Below are 20,844 nucleotides of genomic sequence, written 5' to 3' on the forward strand. Positions count from 1 at the left end.
TCCTGCCGCTAGTGTGAAAGTAGCCTTAAAGCAGTTGTCTCACTTCAGCAAATGGCATTTATCATGTAGACAAAGTTAATACAAGGCACTTACTAATGTATTGGGATTGTCCATATTGCCTCCTTTGCTGGCTGGATTCATTTTTCAATCACATTATATGCTGCTTGTTTCCATGGTTACGGCCACCCTGCAATCCAGCAGCGAAGGTCGTGCTTGCATTCTATAAAAAAAAAAAAAAAAAGCACCAGCCTATGTGAGCTCCCACGGTCCCGGCCACCAGAGAGGCTGGCGCTTTTTCCTATAGTGAGCAAGCAGGACCACCGCTGCTGTATTGTAGGCTGGTCATAACCATGGACACGAGCAGTGTATAAATGTGAAGGAAAAATGAATCCAGACAGCAAAGGAAGCAATATGGACAATCACAATACATTAGTAAGTGCCTTGTAGTAACTTCCTCAACATGATAAATGCCATTTGCTAAAGTGAGACAACCCCTCTAAGTGGTCACTGTGTAATGCTTAATTTCGCCCTGTGGTGGCACTGCAGGAAAATCAAACACTTTCTGCCAGATTTCCACAAAGATTATAGCTGATTGTGGAGGTTCCAGCAGAGGACACTGTGTTGTGCTTATTGTCAAGAGACACTTAATGATTAGACATTGTCCAAACCTCCCAGCAGGACCTGCGAAGAGAGCTATACTTACTGTACCTGCTCGCAGTCACTCCATTCGGGCTCCTGGGCTGTCTTTACTGGTTTTCCACTTCCCCAATGTAAACTTCCTTCATGGACAGGGTCATGACTGGCCTCAGCAGGGATATGTGAAGTAGAGGTATGTGTCACTGCTGCGTCACATGCCACTTGGGGACTCTTCACCGCTGAGGCCAGTCACTGGCTGCAGCAGCACACGTGGCCCACTCTATGAAGGCAATTTACATGCAGGGACTGGAAGTCCGGTAAAGACAGTGAAAACGGAGCAGGGAGCTGGTTAGTATAGTTCTCTTCACAGGTTCTGCTGGGGAGAGGACATTTTACCTAGACAAGTCCTAGACAACCCCATCAGGATCAGGGAGAAGACGGGGAAAATAAAGTAAATGTCCATAATATACACATATAGAAAACTTTCAATAGGGTTAAGGAAGGAGATGATGTTAGAGTCTGTTCACACTTGCATTGGGCATTTTGCATCAGGTTTCCATTGATCTTTGGCTGCCAGAATAGCGCAGCATGCTGCATTATTTTCCTAGTACTGCAGATTATAGCATATGATCGTAATTTAACATTTATAAATCCACAACCACATGTGCATTACCACCATTTCTCCACTAGATGTCGCCAAACACTTATATTATTCCCCACCACTAAACAACATTGCAAAACGCCTATACCCTTGGATTCTGTATGACATGACCTTTCTTATTTCCCAACACCCTTCTCCATATTTCTCGTGGGTCAGTCAAAGGCGGACTATGACACTCTTCAGGTCACGGAATACAGCACCGAGGCGCTAAACTGTTATGACTGCATTTATAATTCAGAGCTGCGCCATATTTCACTAGTGAAATAAACCTCTCTCATGCTTTTCCCCAAGAGGTTTACTCAGGATCCAAAAACATATGACGGCGTCAATTACGAGAATCTTCCAGAAGTATAAATTACGGTCATGTGACTGATTATCATTATAATTAGTAATAATTTATTCATTTATAGAGCGCATGCAGGGCCTTCCTCTGTAAACAATCTAATGACAGAAGTAGGGCTGTTGGATGTCTGGAGGTTACAGCATCCGGCAGAGCGGTCACGTAGCTCTTCCCTATGGAGAATTGATCTGGCCCTAGCTATTAACAGTATGTATCCATTAATACAATCGTGGGAATACTTACCCAGATCTTTATCGGATCATTCTCCCCTAGGAGGTGGAACTTTCCCTGTCTGTAAGTACTAGGCCGGGACCTATGATGATGTGAAGATGTAACGCTTTTTGGTTGCAGGTCTTGGGAGATATGAAAGACGTTGAGGCAGCATTGAGGGGATATTTTCTTTTTAATGAAGGGGCGTCCTCTGTGCACACGACATGGGATGCCATGAAAAGATTTTTAAGGGGGATATTAATTCAAATCCATTGTGTAGGCTAAAATCCAAAATCGAAGAAGGCGGACACTCGTGTGCACGAGAAGGTTAAGGAAGCAGAGTCAGCATATGTTTTAGCTCCCCCTTTGCGGTCAAGGACACAGTTAGAAGATGCCCAAGAAAATTTGAGATGCCACCTGCTTCAAGTGGCAGATATAAAAGATAATTTATTAAGCAGCGCCTATTTGTAGAAAGAGAAAGGGTGGGGCATTTATTATCGGTCATTTCAGGGGTCAACTTGCATTACAGAGCTAGTAGACTCTCAAGGACAGGTACTATGGATATCCTGGAGGAGTTCTAGGAGTCTTTATATACATCTAAGATCTCATGCTCAGAGTTCGAGATAGTGAACTTCCTGGAAGGGATTACTTTGCCCAAATTAACACCGGAAGCGAAGGCCTCACTAGAAGCCCCGTTGAGTTTAGAAGAACTTGAGGCAGCATTAAAAACCATGGCCAATGACAAAGCTCCAGGTGCGGGTGGTCTCCCTGTGGAGATCTACAAAAGGTTCCAAGTGGTGTTACTACGTGAGCTGCTGAAGGTTTTCCAATACTCATTAGAGACGGGCACTCCCCCTGAATCGATGCAGGAAGCGCTTATAGTGGTAATACCGAAGCCTGGTAAAGACCCCACACTGCCGGACTCATATAGGCCTATTTCGCTGCTCACGGTTGACGTTAAAATACTGGCCAAGGCCCTAGCGATGAGATTGTCTAAGGTGATTTCAACCATAATACATCCAGACCAGGCTGGCTTTATGCCCCAAAAATCCACCTCCATTAACATACGCAGAGTTTTTACCAGTCTGCAGATTGAGGCGGATAATAGGGGCGATAGAGCAAAGGCCTTCGATAGTGTGGAGTGGAAGTATTTGTGGTGTACACTACGCACAATGGGCTTTGGCCAACATTTTATCAAATGGGTTCAAGTACTATACTCAGACCCAAGAGCGGGTATTAGAGCTAATGGAGGGGTATCCTCGATTTTTAGGTTAGCTAGGGGGACCCGGCAGGGATGCCCACTGTCCCCTTTGCTTTTCGCAATAGCGATTGAACCGCTAGCAGCAGCAGCGCGTAGCTCCTCAATAATAAAAGCCTTCCAGTATGGCCAGATACACAACAAAGTGGCCTTGTATGCAGATGACACCCTGCCGTTTCTAGGGGACACGTCAGCGTCTGTCGGAAGCCATGTCTCTGATTGGCCGCTTTGGGAAAATGTCCGGTCTGACTATGAATTGGCATACATTTTTGAACGGACAGACTTCCTCAGTGATTGCTATAGAAAATAATGCCCCGGTATGGATATTAGACAAGTTCCAGAAGATAAATACTATGGTATGGCAGAAGGGTCACCCCAAAATTAAGCTGGAAACTCTACAATATGCAAAATCGGCAGGGGGCCTGGCTCTGCCTAACCCGTGGATTTATTACCTGGCGGCACAATGCCAGCATTTCAGGGGTTGGATAGACCCAGACACAAGTGACATGACTTGTCAGATTCTGCGACAAAAACTGATGTGGGTACTAGACGGGGCGGGAGTGCCATTAGTGGATGAACGGAACCCGCTTACACGGCTCATGAGCAATGTATGGGAAAAGGCCAAACAATTGAGAGGCGTTACAGGTATTACTGCGTATACTCCCCTATGGCATAAATCGCATGCTTCCTGAATTTGTACCTTTAAGGCTCCATTCACATGTCCGCAATTTCGTTCCGCATTTTGCGGAATGGATTTGCGGACCCATTCATTCCTATGGGGCAGCACAATGTGCTGCCCGGACACGGAATTGCAGATCCGCACTTCCGGGTCCGCACTTCTGTTCCGCAAAAAAATAGAAAACATGTCCTATTCTTGTCCGCAATTGCGGACAAGAACAGGCATATTCTATTAGTGCCGGCAATGTGCGGTCCGCAAAATGCGGAACGCATATTGCCACTTTCCGCTTTTTGCGGATCCGCGGCTCTGTGGATCCGCAAAACACGTTGCGGACGTGTGAATGGAGCCTAAAAGGGGTTCCAACTTTGGCAAAAGAAAGGAGTGACTAGAAAAGGCAACTTATTAGACAAGGGGGTACTTATAACAAATACTAACATACAGGAGGTCTACAACATACCAAGAGGGAATCTCTAGCAATACTTGCAAATAAGGCACGCATATATCTCTATGTCCAATACTGGTAATGTAATGATCTCGGGAGGGGACAACAAAGGAATAATATCCACAATATACCAAATGCTTCTGGATACATTTCTGGAATCACACCCACTATCCAGAATGAGAGCCTGGGAGAGATGACGAAGGAACAATGGGAGGACATTTTAGAGGCAGTACCGAAATCGTTCTTAAAGGAAAGCAGGAGACCATCACAGCTGTTTATCATACACAGGGTCTACAAAGCCCCAGTGTTTTTACATCGTGTCGGTGTCCGAGCAGATGCTAAATGTCCAAGATGTCATATGGATCCAGCTGACTTACTACATATGCTGCGGCAATGCCCAAGGTTGGATGAGTTTTGGACGAGTATATTGGAAATAATTCAAGGAGTCTTCTCAATACGGGTTCCTCGTGAGCCTAAAGTATGCGTTTTGGGATATATGGCTGAGGCTGGTGCAGACGAGGTGGGTAGGATCGCAATAGGAAGGCTATTATATATGTAGCCAGGAAGCTAATTGCTTTTCATTGGATTCAATCGTGTCCCCCAAGGGTGGAGGAATTTCTAAGTAAGGTTAATACTATGCTGATGTATGGGAAAGCAGTATTCTTGAAGCGTGGTTGCCCTCATAGGTTCGATAGGCTATGGAGTCTTTGGATAGGAAACGTTGGTCTTCCTAGATCATTACTAACGGGTCTGCCAATGCTGGCGTGGGGGGGGGGGGGGGGTTATACTTATAGTAGGGGAGGGAGTTTTGGGAAGGGGGGGTAGGATTAATTGTCTTCATTACATTTGTAATTGCTCATATTGCTTGTAATAGAGGTTCTATTCTGTGTGTACAGTGGACACATGGACACACTACTTGTACTGGAGGTACCAACTGTACTTTATTGAGCTGAAAATTACAATAAAAACGATCTGATCTAAAAAATAAAAATAAAGTGACGCAATGCTTTAATTGTATTCTGGAAATGGTTCCGTTGAAAGGAATTGAGGATTTGGCCGATTATAAAGTTGTTTTTTTGTTTAATGTCTGCTTACATACTAATAACACGCTAATCAATAAACAGACTAAAAACGATGACAAAAAAACAAGCTCAGAACCAAACCTGGCTGTTTCGAGAGGCTCGACCTCCTCCTCAGAAGTCATCTCTATGGTAAACATATCTTCATCCTCCGTCGTGTCCCCTTTGTCGTCTCTCTTTAAGTTATCGAGCTTTGACTTCCTCCTCCGTTTCCGTCTCTTCTTCACAGAGCCACTAGTGGCGCCCTCTGTGCCGCCCTGAGCCAGGTGAATGTTGCCAAGGGCATGGGTCGAGGCGGACGGATCCAAATTTCTCGTCCATTCCATTGAATTCCTCTTCAATTGCACCTCCATAAGAGAAGCTCCATCCAGCAAGATGGGAGACGTTGCCAGGTGGGATGGGACGTATTCCTGGGGAGGACATTTCAATAATTAGGCATTTGATTTAATTAGGTAATAGTCCTAATTCCAACACGAAAAAGTACAGAGAACCTCAGGCTCTCCTCTCTGAAATGGTTATATTGTCATACACCTCAGTGACTCTAGGACGACCACCGCCCTGCTGTGCTGGTAGTTAAAGCTTGAATGCAGCTCTGGCTGTGAGTGGAGAAGTGTTCACACTGCAATCTAAATCTAGGGAAATGCATGGTGAGTAAATCTTCATGTTCCTTTAAATTTGAAAACCACCTGTCTGCAATCCCGACAAGTCTATTTCGGAAAATACTATAATTCTGCATTCCTTTGCCCCTCTGTTATTCCTCCTGATTTTATTTATGTGACGCCATTTACCATACAGGATTATTTTTTTGAAATATATTTTAATACTTTTGAGCATTTGAGACATGGGGATACTAATAATCTTTATTTTATAATTATTTATTATTAAATTGTTTGGATTTTTTTGTTACATTTCTTATTTTTATACATATTTTAGTCCATAGTTGAACATGCAATTGTCTGCTCACTTCTCCCATAGACTGCAATGATTTACTATGGCAGTGTACGGGAGATTCACCACTTTACTATGGGAGGCCTCAGAGCCTTAGCTACACTGATGCACTGTAACAAACTGAAGTTACGTAGAAAAGCTCTAAGGGTACTTTCACACTTGCGTTGCTTGATTCCGGCAGGCAGTTCCGGAATCAAGTCAGAAAAACGCCTGATCAGTCAGAAAAATGCATTGCAATACCGGATCCGTTTTTCCGGTGTCATCAGGCAAAACGGATCCGTTTATTTTTATTTTTCATTTTTAAAGGTCTGCGCATGCGCAGACCAGAAGGACGGATCCGGCATTCCGGTATTTTGAATGCCGGATCCGGCACTAATACATTCCTATGGAAAAAAATGCCGGATCCGGCATTCAGGCAAGTCTTCAGTTTTTTTTCGCCGGAGATAAAACCGTAGCATGCTACGGTTTTCTCTTTTGCCTGATCAGTCAAAACGACTGAACTGAAGACATCCTGATGCATCCTGAACGGATTGCTCTCCATTCAGAATGCATGGGGATATGCCTGATCAGTTCTTTTCTGGTATAGAGCCCCTGTGACGGAACTCTATGCCGGAAAAGAAAAACGCAAGTGTGAAAGTACCCTTAGGTCTCAACAGAAGTTCATCTTTTACTTGTAAGCAAGAGTGTTTCCATTCACTGACAGTAAGGTTTTGGAAATAGTGGGGGGGCCAAGAATCTCACTGCTACATTGGAATAAAGCAGTACAAGGGATGCGTCTAAAGGGGGCTGCAGAAGCTGCAAATCACTCAACATCAGACGCCACCAATGCCATAAACAGCACACGGAAGATGTGGGGGTCCTGCAACAGACGGCACACTGGGGCCCAGGAGCGTCAGGTAGCAATTCTGTCTAAAGGCAATATAAATTTTCTAGGTTCTCCCTCGTATTACACAGGAGCCTCTCTTTGTCCCAGAATAAGACGCTCGAGTTATATAAAGAAGAACTTTAAGGTCGGTACAAGGTCACTCAGATCATTTTCAGAAATGCCTTTAACAGACCTTCTCACTATGATCAGGAGGAGTCAGTAGAGGGTAACAAAGCATTAATTTATCTGAGTACTGTCATCTACAGGGTCAATACATGAGAACAAGCACAAGGCGCTTACAGGACAGCATGTCAGAGCTCTGGTCTGGCCGCTACAAGATTTAATCATGGAAGTGCCCAAGAAAACCATGTCTGTCCATAGCTGGCTCTGTCACTGTGGTATGCCACTTGTGTCCTGTCTAATGTCCCTGCTCTCTGACATTATACAAATAGAGTCTGACGAGCTTCTGTTATGTCACCGTCTCACAAAACATAACCTCCAGTACTTTCTCTGATCTAGAACCGGGCTCTCCTGCCACATGAGAAGAAATGAAGAAGGACTTTATTCTGCAGTGATGAATCTGTTGATATTACAGAAAGTCCTACCTACTTGGTGAGGACGACAAGTTGGCTTAGACTTATTTACTTAACATGATCTGTACATATTTTAGTGATTAACGTGCATTAAAAAAAGTTGCACTAAGTTTCAGTCTGCTATTGTCAATTTTTATTCATTTTCAGACTGCTGATATTCAGTTTAGAACCTGCTCTTCAGACTTCTCTCATGTGGATGTGTTCCTCCAAGTAATACATACTGGATGTAGGATTTGTGTATCCAGGATACTGGTATCTTCACTAGCTCTCATGTATCAGCACAGCTTCATTCCTGGTCCGATTTCTTCTAACACAATTCTGTCTATCCTCTTCTGCCTGTACCAACATAGACAACAATGCTGCCCAAGTGTAATCTTTACTGCCGCAAATTCTGACATGGGTTCTCCCCTCTTTCTGCACTGATCTAACCTGCGGGTGTAATCCTTCACCCCTACCCCGGCAGATATGGACATGGGTTCTCTTCTCTCTGTATTGTATTTACATTTAGTCATAGACTACTGATTGCCTGCTCTTGACAGGTGCATATTATGTTTTTTATAATAATTTAAAATGTAACTTTTATTATTTACTTTTTTAATAATAAATTGTGAACGTTTTTATCATGTCTAACCTACTAAATTAAAACTATCTCCAGAGCACCAGGGTGTGCAATTCTTATATTGGTTTGTTCCCTTTTCACACCATTATTACAGTAGCAGTATATTGATTGCAGTGGCTCTCTTGTAGCTGGCCGTTGATAACCATTTTTGATGGCTCTATAGGTGCTGCATTTGTGACCTTTTACTATGAACTGTTAGTCATTTTAAGGCTAGTGTTGGAATTCTAAAGCAGTTTGGTTACTTATACAGCTGCCTGCTTACTACGGTTTATCTGGCTTTTATAACTGTGGCCATATAGTTGTAATACTCAATTCCTCATGACTATCTAGTTACATATGATTATATATGCTGCTACTCTTCTTGTGGCTCTGCTATTTCTTTGTCTGCTACCTGCTGGTGATTTATTAACTATCACTAGTACTGTGACAATGTTGCCGTTTCCTCTGACTGTTATCGGCAGCGGTTCATCTCCTGCGCTTGCTGCCTGTGTTCGGTCAGCTATCTGCTAATTCTATTGACTTGTGTCATTTATTATGGCGGCACATTGGCTTCCTTAGCTGCCTATTAACTAGCCAGAGACTTGCACACTTTTGACTGGGTGCCCTGAAGTCTAAAAATCTAATTGCTGCCCCCCGACATGTTTCGCCATATAGATGGCGTCTTCAGGGGATCGGGCAGTCTGCACGGAGTTCGGACGTGGCTGTATTATTTATAACCTCCTGTTTGGTGATGTATTGGTGTGCTGACCAACCACTGAGCTCGTTATATGATGGGTTCCTGATACCCTCGCTCTGAGTTGCCATTTGGTCCAGCTTGTCCTGACGTGTGTCTTCACGCGATGTTGCTTCTAATCACGTGCATGTCTTTGGACTTAGATCTAGGATCCTGCTTTCAGCTTGTGACCTGACTCATTACAATTCTAAGGCGTTTGCGATCTTATTGCGATTACATTATAGGTTTATATTGAACTATCGCTCTACAAGTGGTGTATTTACTAACTAGGGAGTTCATCTGATTCTTGCGCTGATTTCATTATTCTGTTTGGTTATTATTATTTATATATATATATATATATATATATATATATATTTATTTATTTATTTAGCATAATTATAGGTTCTGCATATGTCTATTAAACTTATAGATTTTGCCAGTTTATACATAGAATACCTTTTATTTCTTATTTATTGTTTATTATTTATTTCTTATTTGTTGATCTTGCGCTGGCTCAGATGCTCCGCTTTGATAATTATATTCTGTGCTTAACTAAATTCATCTATTTATATATATATATATATATATATATATATATATTTATTTTTATATTGATGAATAAAGATGCATTATTTATTAATATACTATTTCTTTTGATTTATCTTTTCTTTTTAATAATTTTTACTATAGTGATGATCTTTGTTATTTAATGCTGTGATATGTATGTTTTGTTTTTTTGTTGTTGTTTTTTCCCTAGAATGTTTATGCCCTTTGTTCTCTATTTTTTTGAATTGTAATAATTTTGGTTTACAGGCTGTTTTTATAATTTTGATGTTTTATAGAACAATAATTTTTAGTTTTTTTATTATTTATTTGTATTATAAATCTATTTACAGTTCCGGATCCATTGGGAGGTAATTTACTTTTTTGCTAATAAATTCAAGTTGTTGGTGGTTACATTGTTTAATTTTTCGCCACTGCTCCGTGATTTAATTAAAGAAGGTCAGATTTCATTTATTTCTTATATAATTGTTACTTTTTCGGTTCATTTGCTTTTTCTTTTAGTTATTTTTACAGGAATAATGCATAAGTGAAGCTCTTCTCTCTGTACACTCATGCTGCCTGCCTTGTGTAATCCTTAACCTCTTCCCCTGCCGATTCTAATTTGGTTTATCTTCTCTCTGTACACTGATGCTGCCTGTGTGAGTAATCCTTCACCCCTTCCCCTTGCAGATACAGACATGGGTTCTCTACTCTCTCCACACTGATGCTGTCTGTGTGATCTCTCCCCCTTTCCCCGTATACAACCTCCTCACTTCCCCTTTCTGTTGGTAACTAACACTGAGAGAAAGGAGGAATGGAGCAGAAAGAACAGATGATATCAGCCCTGAACAAAACCGCAGCCGGGAGCCATGTGCTGCTGGATCCATCTGAGAAGCAGCAGAGTCCGTCACACACAGGAGTTGCACAGACTCTACAGCAGCAACATGGTGGGACATTTTTAATGTAGACTATTTAGAAAACTGCTTAATGTTGCATTTCAGAAAAAATAATTGTAAGGTTGTAAAAAAAAAAAAAAAAATAAAATCAGTCAAAAACTCACTCAGTTTTGCTTGGCTGACAGGTTCCTCCCTATACGCAACTCTGGATCTCCAGCTGTTGTAAAACTATAGCTCTTGGACCATGCAGTAGATCACTCTACAGCCACTCATGCCCAATGGTCAATGAGCTTTTGACAATTTTGGCAGCAGCTGAGGACCAATCCTTTATGTAGAAGTACAAAAATACCGTTCTTATTTACCTCATTATTCTCAGTCTCCTCCACGAAGAAAGCTTCTCCATTGTCTCCAAGTTTCATGTGCAGGTCCACACATTCTCCATTGATTTCAATATCAACCTACAATAGTAAAGCATGTTTTTATTAACTTAAAATGTCACTGTTTTGGTTTATTTTTATATAGTGTAAGGACAGGGATATAAAAACATTTTTGTAATACACTTTATTAGTGACAGATGTTTCTTTGTACTAGAAAACTGTGTACACGGAGTCTTCTTGGTAAAGTTCTAACTGAGCATTACTAAGGAGAGTCTGTCTTCAGTCCTACTGAGAGCTGAAGATACAGAAGCTTACAGTCCCCGACTACAGTATGTGCCCTACCTATCACCCCGCCTGACTAATCGTGTAACGATAAGTAACATTAATTAGATGGATGAAAAATACTCCAAATCTGTTCATAGCTCAGAGATAAACCAGGCATATACCATAATCCCAGCATGCAGGCAAAGGTATCACAAACTTCCATAGTACCATGGACAATCACAAACACAGAACAGTCTTACTGTTGTTGGGTGGCCACTGTAGCTGGTGGTGGAGGAGAGGACGCAGCAGTTTCTCAACCAAGTACCAGGTGTGGCAGAGCATTTATGGTAAGACCTTCTAGGTTTCTGATTGTCCTTACACTTAAGGACTGTGGAGGCACACTGGTTGCTTGTATACCCTGTGACACCTGACTGCATACTGCTACTATACCATCAAGCTGGATCCCCGTATAAGTGAATGGGAGCGACGGTCCCATAGAAAATGAATAGAGGGCGGAAGCGCATGCGCAGTGCGCCCTCCTTCACTTGCGGGGCTCCATTCTCGATATAGGTGCGGGTCCCAGCGGTGGGACCTGCACCTATAAGACAATGGGGGCATATCCTAGCGATATGCCCCAATTGTCCATAAAGAGACAACCCCTTTAAGCAGGTTCTTGATTTGAAGGTTTAACCTTTTTATTTTTTTTCCCCCCAAAGAAGAAAGCTATTGAAATATTCAGGGCACATGAATGTCATATGGGAGGGGGTCCCTCGTTCAGAACCCCATTTTATGAGCCACAACAGATACAGGATAACCCGCAGTAGTCCTCACTGTGGTGAAATTAAGCCACCGGGTAATATTAAACTTCCCCTGAAGTGCCCATCTGGCTGGCCGAGGCCTGAGGCGTACCTTCTATGAAGGCAGACCACTGCTATGAGGCCTGGGAAGGATGGGGGAGGGCAGAGCTGATCTCCTTCACTGAATTTTCACGTATTTTCCACTAGGGGGAGCACACTGCACAGAGATATTTACAGCATTCAATGTAGACAATGGGAAATCCTATGCACTGTGCTCCCTCTAGTGGTGGCTTTTGCCAGACAGTTTTCTAATACATTCTCTTAGGGAAGCCACAGGGCTGTATGGGAAGATTTATTAATGTATATATGCCAGTTGTGTGATAAATGCACAAAGAATTACGATATTCAGAATACATATCATATTTATGAAGCACCCAATCCACTTTTTCTGACAAGTCAGATAAGGTGGGTGAAGAGGAGAGCATCATTTATATGCCACCAATTTATCCAGTCTTTTACCAGATCATGTGCAATGCTGACATTTATTTCTTCCTCCCAAGTGTTTTATCCCCACAACTTCTCTGTTCAAAATTCCAATATTTCTAAGTCCATCTCAGCAAGAGTAAGATAATGGGTTGCATCAAAAGGGGCATAGATGCCTGTGATGAGGACATAGTCCTGCCACTTTACACATCACTAGTCAGACCACACATGGGGTACTGTGTACAGTTCTGGGCTCCAGTGAACAAGGCAGACAAAGAGCTGGAGAGGGTCCAGAGGAGGGCAACTAAAGTAATAACTGGAATGGGGCAACTACAGTACCCTGAAAGATTATCAACATTAGGGTTATTCACTTTAGAAAAAAGACGCCCGAGGGGAGATCTAATTACTACGGTATGTATAAATATATCAGGGGTCAGTACAGAGATCTCCCATCATCTATTTATCCCCAGGACTGTGACTGTGACGAGGGGACATCCTCTGCGTCTGGAGGAAAGAAGGTTTGTACACAAACATAGAAGAGGATTCTTTACGGTAAGAGCAGTGAGACTATGGAACTCTCTGCCTGAGGAGGAGGTGGTGATGGTGAGTACAATAAAGGAATTCAAGAGGGGCCTGGATGTATTTCTGGAGTGTAATAATATTACAGGCTATAGCTACTAGAGAGGGGTCGTTGATCCAGGGAGTTATTCAGATTGCCCGATTGGAGACGGGAAGGAATTTTTCCCCTTAAATGAGGAAAATTGGCTTCTACCTCAAAATTTTTCTTTTTTGCCTTCCTCTGGATCAACTTGCAGGATAAGAGGCTGAACTGGATGGACAGATGTCTTTTTTCAGCCTTATAAACTATGTTAGTATAATATTATCCTACTCTGTGTTTATGAGGTTTTCTGGGTTCATAATGAATTTTTTTATTATCTGCCTAGAGATGCCCAAACATTACATATTTTTTGTCCCGTATAAGTCTATGCCTGACACTACGTGAATTAGGACCCTGAATAAAAAGATTTGTCGATAGCCAGTTATTAGCCCAACTACACACATGTTCCTCTAGTTCCAGGATCCACGGCCTTACCCAGTTGAACTCAGAACTCACCTCATAATTCTGACCAGATGAGTTTATATTTGACCATTTCAAGAAGTTGGTTGGCATCTCATGCAAGTACCTTGTATGGACACCCAACCCTACATAGCCAACATAAGACTGCCCCATCAAAAAATAGGTGAAGTGGCAGCATCCTACGTGAGCTTCCTTTCCATATATTCCAGCATTGTTTGGGATCAGGGAATGTAAACGCCAAATGGGTCGATCGTCCTCCTTCAGCAAGGAGGTGGTCACACAACCATAAGGCCCGCTCCATCTTTAGGCTTGTGCTGGCCTCACTGAAAATATTCTATAGACCCATGAATTTTGGATGATCACTGTACTCACCACCTTCTCCCTGGAGCGCAGAACTCCCATCTTCCCAAAGCGCACATGGAACGGTGAACATTGTAGATTACCATTGGGCTGACGAACCACAATAATGTCTATGCAGCCGGACAGAGTGGCGGGATTCAGTCCTCTGTACAGCTCCTTCACCGTAACAAAGACTTGTCCAGCTAGCTGCCCCACGTAATTCATTGTTTGAGCCTGAGGATAAAAAAATAGCAAAAATAGGTAAATCAGGAAAAAAATAAAAAATACATCAGTTTTTCAAGCATAGCAACGCAATTACAAATTCCTACATGTCTAGACGCGATGGGGGCTGAAGTAGCCTCACTATTAAACAGATACGGATTATGTACAGCCTTCAGACACAGTTCCCACAATGACTTCTTTGTGCAACCAAAGCCTTTTCTTGGATGAAAAGCATCCTCAGAGAGATCATCCATGTGTTGTTGATAAAAATGGCAAATTCTATTTCCCAGGAGGCCTTTCTCCTCACACTGAACATAAACATCCTCAATCTTCCCGGCTGTTCCTCGTATCTGAAGATCTCCATGTTCTACATTATTTTAGTATCTTACCGCTTCTCAGACTGCAGGTCTAGAAGTCCTTACGTCAGTCATCCGTTTCTGCTTTCCAGGCGTTCGATACTGATGACCTTATCCACAGGACAGGTCATCAATATCCGAACGGTGGAGTCCAAGTACCGGCACATCTGCCGATCAGCTATTTGAAGACGTCACAGCACTCCAGGCCTCTTCCTCAGTTGGTGATGTCACATTCATTGGTCACATGGCCTAGGAGCAGCTCCGTGTCATTTAAGGGCATGGGCCTGAGCTGTAATACCAAGCACCGCCACTATACAATGTCCGGCACTGTGCTTGGTAGTCTGTGAGGAGGCCGAGGTGCTCACCAGAACACAGCAACCTCTTCAAACTGGTGTCAGGAGTCGGACCCCACCAATGAGCCATTGATGGCCTACCCTGAGGAGAGGCCATCAATATCAAAATCCCGGACAAACAAGGGTCTGCAGTGGGATACAAATTGTGTCAAAAAAATAAATAAAATAAAATCATGCTCACCTTACTGATCCTCCGTTGTTGCTGTTCTAATGGTGCCCGGATCCCCACTGCTCTCTACTTACTGCTGACGTCCTGACATGGCAGGGATCGGTTAGGAATTCCACCAGTCACTGGCAGAGGTGGGTCATCGCCATTTCCTGCCGTGTCGGAAGTGGGGACCCGGACACCATTGTAATGACAGTTAGGCGAGTAGAAGTACTTTTAGATTTTTACATTATGTGACAACTTCCTTATTCTAAGCAGTTGAACCTTCCTAGATCAGCTCAATCCCTACCCGGTCAATGGGGCACTATGGATACATTCAGCATCTGGGACTTTCCTGACACATATACCGCATGAACACTGCATACTTAGTGTGAACAGACCTTTATTATACCAAGAACTATATAACGCCAAGAGAAGCTTATACAGGGCAGTTGTGCAGCGATTCGGGATCGGTCAAGGAAAGCCAGCTGACAAACTTGGTTGCAACCCAGATTTTCCACTAACAAACATGACACAGAAGAGCTGAACAGGACCTTTAGCAAATTGAAAAAACTTTTTAGGTTTCAAAGTTCTGCACTCATTTCTTAATAGATCGATATAAAGGTCCGAACACCCTGCATAGACATAGATTCAAAAGAGGACATGCTGTATACAGAGTTCAATGTATAGCAGCAAGCTCCTACATGCCCCCTAGTGGCAGCTAGAGGGAAGAAGATTTGGTACTGTGCATCAGAAAACTGGTGATCTGACTGCTATAAATATATACAGTGCATTTAGAAATTAATCAGGAAACACTATTTAGATAAAAAATTAAAAACTCTACACAAAGATTGCAACTCTTTTGTTTTCGAGGAAAAGACACAATCTCAAAGATGATCGGGGAAGCTGCTTCTTGTGGCACACTACCACTTCTGCTTTAGTCACACGGTCATAAACACACAGGAAGAGGAGCAGCTCCGTTGACACAGAAGTACCTCACTTCAAACCAAACTGAAAAGATAATGAACGAGCCAAGCAATGACATCATTTTCAGGACCCATAAAAAGAGATTTTTTTTCCTGGTGTTATATAAAGAACACAACTCAGGTTCCCTTAAAGGGGTTCTCCTATAGAAAGTATTTTTGGCCTAGCCACTGCATAGATGATAATATCAGATGAGGGGTATCGGGGTGGGCTGGATCCCTGGGACCACTCAATCCAGAGAATAAGGGCTCCGTGAATCCATTCTCCGAAGGAAGCTCATGTCAGTAAACTGCTTCATTTACTTCTATAGGAACGATGGGGGAGTCTGGTCTGGGGTCTGTATATATATTAGTGTGAAGTCCGGTCTAGAAACATAGAAGATTGGCGGCAGAAAAAGTCTCCATGGTCCCTCTAGTCTGAACATATATTATTTCTTATTTATTCTCAGGATAGATGTGTGTTTATCCCAGGTAGTTTTACATCCACTTACTGGAGATTTCCGGATGGGAGTTTGTTCCAAGCCTCAACTACTCTTTCACGTAATAACATTTCCTGACAATCTGATCTTCCCCTCAGGTTCTGTATTAAAGGGTGGACTTGGGAACTTAAACTAAAAGTGGCCCCTATGTTGTAGGTGGGTCCAAACTGACAGAAATGGGGAAACACTAGTGGGCAAGCCTGCAAAACCCTAGTGCAACACAAAAAAAAAAAAAATGCACGACCAAATATCACAGCGTGGCACAAACTATTTCCACCTTTGCCGCATTATTCAACAGTATCACTGTCCTGAGGACAGTGATACAGTTGAGTTTTGGAGGGCACCTGCGACCATTGGCCAGTAGCCCTCACTCTCAATGTGGCACTACAATGCACAACTGATGATAAGGCGGCGCCTGATCTGGCCCCTGCATTAAGGCGGCGCCTGATCTGGCCCCTGCATTAAGGCGGCGCCTGATCTGGCCCCTGCATTAAGGCGGCGCCTGATCTGGCCCCTGCATTAAGGCGGCGCCTGATCTGGCCCCTGCATTAAGGCGGCGCCTGATCTGGCCCCTGCATTAAGGCGGCGCCTGATCTGGCCCCTGCATTAAGGCGGCGCCTGATCTGGCCCCTGCATTAAGGCGGCGCCTGATCTGGGCTCTGCATTAAGGCGGCGCCTGATCTGGGCCCTGCATTAAAGGTGGAAACTAAAATTTGGGCCTTTATTAGTTCAGGGCTCGGGGGGGGGGGGGGGGGGTCTGTATTTATTTAGGAGGTCTGGGATATGTATTTGTTTAGGGGCCCTCTGGGCGAGTCTGTAATACTTTAGGGGGTCTAGTGTCTATTCATTTTGGGTTGTGAGGGCACCATTTTAACGTAAATGTCATAGGTTTGGGTTGTTTTCTATATAAATGGGGGATGCATGCAGTCAAAAATCTTGCGCCCCTTCAGAAACACTTCTCAGAAGTTGGCCATGAGCTACAGGTGGATGAGGCAGAGCAGAGCTATGTGTGCACTAATACCCTCTTGCGTGAGCCGCCCTTGTTTACATTCACCATCCATACTTCAGGGCTTGTCTTTGTTAGTGAATCGCATGAAAAGCAATCATTGAAAAACCCGGCTCACGCGCTCCACAGACCGAGCAAATAAACAGCTTGTTCAGCTCTGACAGAAGACAGGAGTATAACCCTCAGCAGGCGGCGCATAGAGGCAGAGGAGCAATGTCAGATTTCTTGTTATTGACTTACTAGGGCTCTGCACATTAAATGGCGATATACAGAAGGGAGAATAATCCAAACAACTATTCTAAGGCCTCATTCACACTTCAGTGTTTGGTCAGTGATTTCCATCAGTGATTTGTGAGCCAAAACCAGGTGCAACTCTAAACACAGAACAGGAGCAGATCTTTCCCTTCTACCTCATGTCTGTGGAGGCTCCACTTCTGGTTTTGGCTCACAAATCACTGATGGAAATCACTGACGTGTGAACGAGGCCTAAAGGTTGTCAGGAATACACGAGGTTGTCAGGAATATGTACTGACAACTGGAAGGAGCCTCAAGGACTTGATACACCAACACTTGGGGGGAGGGGGGACTCAGGAGTTTTGTGACCTCTGCAGAGCTCAGGAGGATGCAGATAAGCTTTCAAAATCTATTGTGAATGGTGGCTCCTGCGTTATCTGTCATTGTAATCCTGCCTGTGATGACAATGAGATGGCTTCAGAAAAGGAAGGGTCAGCCTATTAGTAGGCTTAGTATGAAAACTGCAGGATGATGCCGCCAAAATAGATTTGAACAATAGGTCATTATTTTGAAGACAGGTTCCGGAACAACATTAGGATTTTGGTTCAGAAAAGAGGGAACAGTTGTTCTTCACATGGACTTTGTTTGTGCTTAGCGTTTTCTTCACATTTCACATAAATAGCGGGCACATTTTATGAATCCCATTCAAGATTCCTAGCGCTCCAGGGAAAAGTTAATCATTAATGACATACCTTCAGGGAACGCCATCTCAGCCTCTGACATTACCAACTAAATAGATGTACTCTGGTAAGAGAAGCTCCTGCTGCTACCTTCAGCCCTACATCCCAAGATCCTACTACAGAATACAAAATGACCTGCTTGTCCTAGAAAGCCCTACAACTCAGTGTAGGCGGCGCTAGCATTTACGTGTCCCAGCACGTGGACTGAAATACACCCGTGCACACAAACATGGAGAAACACATAAAGCAGGCAAGCCGAATGAATGCCAAGACACATCCGACAAGTATAATATTCACATGAACTTCAGCTGTGGAGGCACATGGTTTGGCAGAACCCACTCTGGAGGAAGTGATCTCCTGAGGACCCCAGAAGACATTCCTGCATTTGGATTAAACATTGAGATGCACCCATCCACAAATAAGTGGTGCTTTTATGAAGCAGACCACTGATTATGGTATCAGAGCTGCAGCCTGGACAACCCAAACCAACAGACGGCAACCTCGCCACTGCAGAATCTGCAAACTGGCCAACATGCTTCTTGGCAAATTTAGGGCACTTAAGCCCCAGCCCGTTAACCCTTTCCCCAATATCCGAGCCAGGAACACCTACCTATAGGTTGGGTCTATATATGTTTCACCCATTTTCAGCCCAATGTTGCCAGGACTAGGAAGCCCTCTCAAGTGGTGGCAGCCAAGCGTATTACTTAGCATGTAAAGGGTTTTTCACAGAGTAGGTGCAAAAGATCTGATCACTGGGGGTGATTGACTGCTTGGAAAACAAAAGGTCCTGGAGACCCTTATAAAAATAGAGTGGTGGGATGCAGGTGTGACTACGGTTCCATTTACTACTATAGTTAGTAAAGTACAGAGCTCAGAACTATAGCAGTGCCACAGAAGAGAGAAGGGTGGTGATCATCATGTATTACACCACTATTTCATTTTCATAGGAGGCTTCAGGATCTCCAGAATGATGGATCATCATGTACAGTTGCAAGAAAAAGTATGTGAACTCTTTGGAATGATATGGATTTCTGCACAAATTGGTCATAAAATGTGATCTGATCTTCATCTAAGTCACAATAGACAATCACAGTCTGCTTAAACTAATAACACACAAAGAATGAAATGTTACCATGTTTGTATTGAACACACCATGTAAACATTCACAGTGCAGGTGGAAAAAGTATGTGAACCCTTAGGCCTCTTTCACACGGGCGTCAGTTTTTTTGCCCGGATAAGAGCCGGGTGCGTTGCGGGAAAATGCGCGATTTTCCCGCGCGAGTGCAAAACATTGTCATGCGTTGCACTCGCGTGAGAAAAATCGCGCATGTTTGGTACCCAAACCCGAACTTCTTCATAGAAGTTCGGGCTTGGGATTGATGTTCTGAAGATTGTATTATTTTCCCTTATAACATGGTTATAAGGGAAAATAATAGCATTCTGAATACAGAATGCATAGTAAACCAGCGCTAGAGGGGTTAAAAAAAATAAATAAAAATTAACTCACCTTAGTCCACTTGATCGCGAAGCTGGCATCTCCTTGTGTCTCCTCTGCGCTGAGCGGCTGAACAGGACCTGGGGTGAGCTGCTCCATTAAATACAGGTTAAGGACCTTCGATGACGTCACTCCGGTCATCACATGGTACGTCACATGATCTTTTACCATGGTGATTCACCATGGTAAAAGACCATGTGATGACCGGAGTGACGTCATCGAAGGTCCTTAAGCGATATTTAATGGAGCAGCTCAGCCCAGGTCCTGTTCAGCCGCTCAGCGCAGAGGAGACACAAGGAGATGCCGGGCTTCGCGATCAAGTGGACTAAGGTGAGTTAAATTATTATTATTATTTTTTTTAACCCCTCTAGCGCTGGTTTGCTATGCATTCTGTATTCAGAATGCTATTATTTTCCCTTATAACCATGTTATAAGGGAAAATAATAATGATCGGGTCTCCATCCCGATCGTCTCCTAGCAACCGTGCGTGCAAATCGCATGGCATCCGTACTTGCTTGCGGATGCCATCCGATTTTCACACACCCCATTCATTTCTATGGGGCCTGCGTCACGTCGAAATCGGACAATATAGAGCATGCTGCGATTTCAACTGAACGCACAAGTGATGCGTTAAAAACAACGCTCATGTGCACAGCCCCATAGAAATGAATGGGTCAGGATTTAGTGCGGGTGCCATACGTTCGCCGCACGGATCGCACCCGCACGGAAAACTCGCCCGTGTGAAAGGGGCCTTAGACCAGTGATAGGCAAACTGTGACTCTCCAGCTGTTGCGGAACTACAACTCTTGGCAGCCTTGCTGTTCATCAGTCCACGGTAAGACAAAATTGTCTATAAATGGAGAAAGTTCAGCACTGCTGCTACTCTCCCTAGGAGTGGCCGTCCTGTAAAGATGACTGAAAGAGCACAGCGCAGACTGCTCAATGAGGTGAAGTAGAATCCTAGAGTGTCAGCTAAAGACTTACAAAAGTCTCTGGCATATGCTAACAT

At 43.5% G+C, this 20,844-nt stretch overlaps 1 protein-coding gene across 5 annotated transcripts in view; it reads right to left on the minus strand.

Annotated features, from left to right (window-relative positions):
* LPIN1 (lipin 1) overlaps nucleotides 1–20,844 on the minus strand; it is a 190,710-nt gene that overhangs the window by 63,970 nt on the left and 105,896 nt on the right. For all 5 annotated transcript variants that reach the window (XM_044289257.1, XM_044289255.1, XM_044289256.1 and 2 more), the window contains 3 exons: nucleotides 13,856–14,056; nucleotides 10,847–10,942; nucleotides 5,390–5,715 (listed from right to left, as the gene is read on the minus strand). In XM_044289257.1, coding sequence (XP_044145192.1) covers nucleotides 5,390–5,715; nucleotides 10,847–10,942; nucleotides 13,856–14,056 — 623 coding nt within the window. The remainder of the gene's footprint in view (nucleotides 1–5,389; nucleotides 5,716–10,846; nucleotides 10,943–13,855; nucleotides 14,057–20,844) is intronic.

Source organism: Bufo gargarizans, chromosome 4 (genome assembly GCF_014858855.1).
Source record: "Bufo gargarizans isolate SCDJY-AF-19 chromosome 4, ASM1485885v1, whole genome shotgun sequence".
NCBI classification, from domain to species: domain Eukaryota; kingdom Metazoa; phylum Chordata; class Amphibia; order Anura; family Bufonidae; genus Bufo; species Bufo gargarizans.